General features: G+C 48.8%; 1 protein-coding gene across 6 annotated transcripts in view; it reads right to left on the reverse strand.

Annotated features, from left to right (window-relative positions):
- The window catches only part of SMOC1 (SPARC related modular calcium binding 1), a 178,763-nt gene extending 172,686 nt beyond the window's left edge, over positions 1-6,077 (reverse strand). For all 6 annotated transcript variants that reach the window (XM_016193496.2, XM_016193494.2, XM_060175559.1 and 3 more), the window contains exon 1: positions 5,878-6,077. In XM_016193496.2, the coding sequence (XP_016048982.1) occupies positions 5,878-5,976 (99 nt within the window). In that variant the 5' untranslated portion in view covers positions 5,977-6,077. The remainder of the gene's footprint in view (positions 1-5,877) is intronic.
- Between the last annotated feature and the right edge of the window lie 609 nt (positions 6,078-6,686).

The raw sequence follows: 6,686 nt of genomic DNA on the forward strand, positions 1-6,686 counted from the left end.
TTAAATGGAGAAAGGAGGCTCTCTTCAATAAATGGTGCTGGGAAAACTGGGTCAAAACATGCAGAAGAATGAAACTGAACCACTTTATCTCACCAGAAACCAAAGTCAACTCCAAATGGATCAAAGACCTGGATGTTAGACCAGAAACTATCAGATACTTAGAGGAAAACACTGGTGGAACACTTTCCCACCTAAACCTCTTTGACATCTTTGATAATACAAACCCAATTGCAAGGAAGACTAAAACAAAAACAAATCAATGGGACTACATCAAATTGAAAAGCTTCTACACAGCCAAAGAAACCATCACACAAACAAAGAGACCCCTCACAAAATGGGAGAAGACCTTCATATGCCATATATCAGACAAGAGACTAATAACCAAAATATAAAAAGAGCTCAGCAAACTTAGCACCAAAAAAGCAAATGACCCCATCCAAAAATGGGCAGAGGATATGAACAGAACATTCACTACAGAGGAGATCCAAAAGGCTAACAAACACATGAAAAATTGCTCCAGGTTACTGACTGTCAGAGAAATGCAAATAAAAACAACATTGAGATACCACCTCACTCCTGTGAGAATGGCATACTTCAAAAAGGACAGCAGTAACAAATGTTGGAGAGGCTGTGGGGACAGAGGAACCCTTCTGCACTGCTGGTGAGAATGTAAATTGGTTCAACCTTTGTGGAAAGCAGTCTGGAGAACTCTCACAAGGCTAGACATGGACCTTCCTTCCATATGACCCTCTCCTGGGGATATACCTCTAGGACTCCATAATACCCAGCCAAAAAGATATAGACATATGAAAAATTGCTCCAAGTCACTGATTGTCAGATTAATGCAAATAAAGACAACAATGAGATACCACCTCACCCCTGTGAGAATGTCATACATCAAAAACAATAGCAACAACAAATGCTGGAGAGGTTGTAGGGACAGAGGAACCCTTCTGCACTGCTGGTGGGAATGTAAATTGGTCCAACCTCTGTGGAGAGCAGTCTGGGGAACCCTCACAAGGCTAGAAATGGATCTTCCTTATGATCCAATAATTATTCTCCTGGAGATACATCCTAAGGAGTGAAGCACACCCATCTGAAAAGATATGTATACACCTATGTTCATAGCACCACAACTTATAATAGCCAAAGCCTGGAAGCAACCCAGATACCCAACAACAGGTAAGTGGCTGAGAAAGTTGTGGTCTAGATACACAATGGAATACTACTCAGTTATTAAGAATAATGAACCCACCTTCTTCCACCCATCCTGGATGGAGCTAGAAGGAATTATGTTACGTGAGATAAGTGAGAAAGAAAAAGATGAGTATGGGATGATCCCACTCATAAACAGAAGTTGAGAAAGAAAAATAGAAAGGGAAACACAAAACAGAAATTGACTGAGTTTGTAGTATTGCTCCAAAGTAAAAAAAACTCTGGGGGTAGGGGGAGGGTAGATTTTCAGCTTCACTATAGAGAGGTGGGGGTAGGGACACAGACTTTTGGTGGCAGGACTGGTGTTAATATACCAAAAATAATTCAAAAAATTAAGAAAGAGGCGGACTAGTCATATGACTAGTTGAGAAGCTGCTTCACGTTTGGCAAGTGCAATATTTAAGAGAGAGAGAGAGAGAGAGTGCTGAGTATGGAGCTAAATCCTATTTCCTCTATCCAAGTCTGCCTTCTCAGTCCCTTCATTCCCAAATTCCCCATAAACACCACACACATTTATTTTTTAAACAAAGAACTAAAGTCTTAAAATGGGGGCAGGGAGAGGGATCATTTGTAAGTAAGCACCTTCAGGTTTAAATGAAAAGGATATGTTTAAGTATCATAGCATGGACCAACTCATTCCCATAAATATTTATAGAACACTTCACATGGTATGACAAGTAAGATTCCCATTCTGCCCTGGAGGGGATCTGAGTTTGAGTTAAAATAGGAAGATCATTCCGGAAGTGCCAGCGGGGGCAAAGTAGTGCTCAGATGATGGCCTGACCTCAATATGTTCGCTAGAGAGCGACTCTCACAAGTCAGAACACAAGTGAGCTAGAAACAAAACTTATCTGAAGGCAAAAGTGACCAATTCCAACCAAAAGAGGTTAATTCTTCCAGAAAGTACCTGGGAAGTGATACCAGCCTGGACTTTGACAGATGGCTCAGTTATAGAAGAGAAAAGAAGGGACACTGGCTCAAGGATCCCGGTTCGAGCCCCCGGCTCCCCGTCTGCAAGGGGAGTCGCTTCCCAGGCGGTGAAGCAGGTCTGCAGGTGTCTGTCTTTCTCTCCCCCTCTCTATCTTCCCCTCCTCTCTCCATTTCTCTCTGTCCTATCCAACAACAATGACACCAATAAAAACAATAATAATAACCACAACAACAATAAAAAAAAAAACAACCAGGGCAACAAGAGGGGAAAAAATAGCCTCCAGGAGCAGTGGATTCATGGTGCAGGTACCGAGACCCAGCAATAACCCTGGAGGCAAAAAGAGAGAGAGAGAGAGAGAGAGATTAAAAAAGACAAAGGAAGAATGCCCTTACCACAACTGGAAATTAAATTCCTTTTTACCAATTTGTTGGTGTTCCCATTTACTATATACCCAGCTTCTTCAAAATGTGTTGCCAGTCTCAGCTTGGGCTCAAGGGGAACTGGTGGTTGAATGCTAAGTTGATTTCTCCACCCCAAGCACCCACTCAATCAGTCCTCACCAGGTGCCTGGCGCTATGCTAGACTCAGGAAATACACTCATGCACCAGAGGATGCAGCTCCTGCCCTTACTCAGCACCCAGTCTTCCAAGACAAGCAGAGAATCAGACCAAGATAGGCAGCAGGCTTGGCCTGAGCATCAGCTGGAGCCTGGCAGCTCAGGAGAGCCCCTCCCCTATTCCACCCACCCTCTCCTGAAACATTTGCAGTAAACTGTGTAACTGTGCAGGATTAAAGAAATGACTGCCTTCTCAGTCATCAGAAGGATCCTGACCAGCGAGCATCCCAGGTAGTCTCTGAGCAACTGCTCAGAACTGAAATACAAAAAAAAAAAAAAAAAAAAAAAAATCAGGTGCTTCCTACATAATAGCCTCCAAGCTGATACTTGATAGCTGCTGGTTTCCAGAGTCAAACAAATGTCAGGAATTTTATGAAGGCAGGAAGCACATAAGGGGGCAAGGATTTGGGGTCTAGGCCTCAGGGGAGCTCAATTAGTGAGCCAGATAAAGTTAAACCGAAAGGGCAAGCTCTAGGTTTCCTAGAAAGCCAGTTGGAAAGAGATGCCAATCCTTAAGCCTCTGTCACTCAAAAGATTAACAGAAGAGACCCAGGGGTTCCCAGGGGAAATCTGCAATAAGCCAGATGTTTCTGCTCCCCCAGTGACACTGACTCTCACAACCTAAGGCCACCAAGAAACTACAGAGGCAGCAGGGGGAGGGGGGAAGGGAGAAGGTGAAGGGGGGGGTACATCATCCCTCCAAAAAAATAAATAAAGTCATGTTTAGAATGCTTGTCTAACAGACTTGTCTGATGCCTCTAGATCACAGAGCCATTACTTCAAGAACAGGAACAGTATCACTTGTTGGTCCCCACAGCTGGTTGGGAGTGTAGAGAACAGAACTTGCAGCCCAGGAAAAGGCACCCTGTTCAAGCATGGGGTCCTGAGTTTAAGCCCCAACACTGGATGCGTCAGAGTGATACAATGGCATGCACATTATCACCTTCTCTCTCCTCCTCCCCTCTGTCATTAGTGAATAATAAGCTAATCTTTAAAAAGCACACAACCTGTAAATCCATACCAACTGGGATTTGACTTCCAGAGCTACGTATGCACCATGAGAGTTTCAAGCAAGCCTTTGATTCGCCCCCAGGCCCACTTGCAAAACAGCACCTTAAAGAGACACACCTTTTTGTTCTTACACACAGAAGCCATCACGGAAAGGGACTGAGTCAGTTCATAAGTGGTAGGTCTTATTGTTGCCTTTGAATGTGCCCAGGTATCCAGCAGCTTCCCCTGGAAACTTTCGAAGGGGTGGGGGACAGAGAAAATACTGCAGGACGCACACAGTCTATTCTATTCATAGTTCCTACCAAATCACTTCTACTAAGTTAATAAATGAAGTCGGCGGGAAACCAAATCAATATCCCTATTTTCGCTAAAAGTCCTTCCTTGGCTTTCGCCTCAGAGTTGCTTCTTCCAGTTTCAGGAGGCTGGGGAGGAGAGCCATCTGGCTTGAGACACTAGGCATGCCAGCAGCAAAGGAGCCCCCCACCATTTGTCTCTGGGCCTCTCGTGTGGGCGGGCATCCAGATTTCAGCCGGGGTGCTCTGGTCTACATCTCTGTCTTGACTGTTCCTAATTATTGGAGGGAATGCTGTGGCTCTCCTGACCTCGGAGTTTCAAAGCTGTGAGTCCTAGCATCCAACCACACAGCTTCATTTAAAAGGCATCTTCATCTGCACCTATAAAAGCCGCTCCCGCAGCCCTGACTTGCCTCAGCTTCGGGAATGCCTGCTGTCGAGGATTTATGACACGCCCTGGATCTAATCTGCTGCACTTTAACTGCTGCTGTTGCACATCTGGTCATAAAAGCAAGGGCCTGCCCAACACGGGGACAAACACTTTTCTTTCCTAAGTGGCTGCAAATCTGATCTCACAGTGATAGTTGGGCTGGGCTGCAGTCCGCCGGCATCTGGACAGTCATTAGGGCTTGACAAGCTCTGCAAGGCTTTTCCTCCATACACAGCGCCCTAAGGATCAGTCTCACGTAGCCAGAGCGGTGGATAAAGAACCTGCAATCTGAGCAGGTGGCCATGGAGCAAGGCCAAAGGATACCGGGGAGGGCACACTGCTGACTAAGGAGCCAATCTTGCTTTCACAAACATGCCAGCTTCTTTCCTCTGGGCTTCGATGTGACAAGCAGTTACGCAGAAAGACTGCTGTCCTCCCTGCCATACCTTCTTGGTCAGAGACTGTCTGTCTGGATTAGGTTCAGTTAAATAAACCACTAGATGGCTTCATATACTTCTTTTTTGTAAGTAGTAGAAATCCCATAGTAGACCAATGTGGGTGGAATCACAATAATTTAGACCAGAAATGAAACAACAATGCTGTCGGTTCTGGGAGATTTTACATTGCCCACGCCGGGACAGCCTGCCCCGTGCACAGGATTGGCACCGTGGCACAAGATTCAGAAACTCCAAGCAGACCAAGGTTCAACAGGTTGTTCAACTTTCTAACCCCAAACCTGGAGGAAGAGACCCTTGCACAGCGCCGTGGCGCCTACGTACAGCCCTCCCTCACCCCCACCCCCCCCAATACTACCCCTCCTCCAGGACTGTGCCTAGCAGGAGGGAGCATTAAAATTATCTGCTGTGGTTTTACGAGCAGCGATCCTTCTTGAAACAACACAGGGTCCTTGTGTGGTTCTCCGGTAACCTTAAACTCTGCAAGCCGAGCGCCCCTCAAACCCACTCCCCACCCCCCACCCCGCGCGCTCCTCCACTGCGCGCAGTGGAAGACCACAGGCAGCCCCTCGCCCCCCACCCCAACTTGAGCTTGGGTCAGCCATTCAGACGCAGCCCCCCACCCCCAAGGATCCTGGAGCAAAATATCCATAAAGAAGACATTGAGAAACACACACACACACACACACACACACACACACACACACACATCAGTGACAGCTCGAGGGGGGAAGGAGCAAGGGCAGGGGGGCGGGCAGGAAAAAAGGAGGTGTCGCAAAGAGGGGGTGGGGTGGGGGACAATGGGAGCGATTGATTTCATCAACTTCACCAAGGAGCCGGCAGGAGAAAAGGTAAGTAAGTGGGAGGGAGCAAGGCCGGACCCCGGAGAGATGGCTGGCTCTGCGTCCCCAGGTGGACGCCCTTACCCGGGGGCCCGTGGTGCGGTGGCCGCCAGCGGCCGCCAGCTGCAGCCACAGCAGCAGCAAGTGGGGCGAGAGCAGGCGGGCGCAGCGCGCGGGCAGCATAGTGCGGGGCGGCCGGGCGGGGGCCACGCCGCTGTGGCTTCTCCCTCGGGGCGCGGCCGGCGAGCGCGCAGTGGCTGCGGGCGCCGCGTGTGCTCGGCTGGTCCCGGCTAGTCCCGGCCCGCGCGGCGGCAGGTTACACGCCAGAGCTCGGGCCGTGGGAATCCCCGTTATAAAGCCCCGGGAGGGGCGGGGCGGAGGCGGCCCTGACTGACAGGCCGCCAGACCCGTCGCAGCAGAGCTTCTGGCAGGTGACAGCCAATAGGAGAGAGGAGAGAGGGGCGGCTGGCGTCTCCCCCCCTTCCCCACCCCTCCCGCCAGGAGTGACAGCCTGTTGCTCCGCTGGACTGGCCTCCCAGAGAGACCGGGATCAAGAGGAACTTTCTTTTCTTTTCTTTTTTTCTTTTATTTATTTGTTTATTTACTCCTTTTGGTCGCCCTTGTTGTTTGTCATTGTCTGTAGTTATTGATGTCGTTGTTGGATAGGACAGAGAGAGATGGAGAGAGGAGGGGAAGACAGAGAGGGGGAGAGAAAGACAGACACCTGCAGACCTGCTTCACCGCTTGTGAAGCGACTCCCCCCTGCAGGTGGGGAGCCGGGGGGCTCGAACCGGGATCCTCACGCCGGTCCTTGTGCTTTGTGCCACATTCACTTAACTCGCTGCACTACCGCCCAACTCCCTCTTTTCTTTTTGAATTAGTGACTTAATATT

The sequence above is a fragment of the Erinaceus europaeus genome, chromosome 16, assembly GCF_950295315.1.
Source record: "Erinaceus europaeus chromosome 16, mEriEur2.1, whole genome shotgun sequence".
Taxonomy (NCBI): Eukaryota; Metazoa; Chordata; class Mammalia; order Eulipotyphla; family Erinaceidae; genus Erinaceus; species Erinaceus europaeus.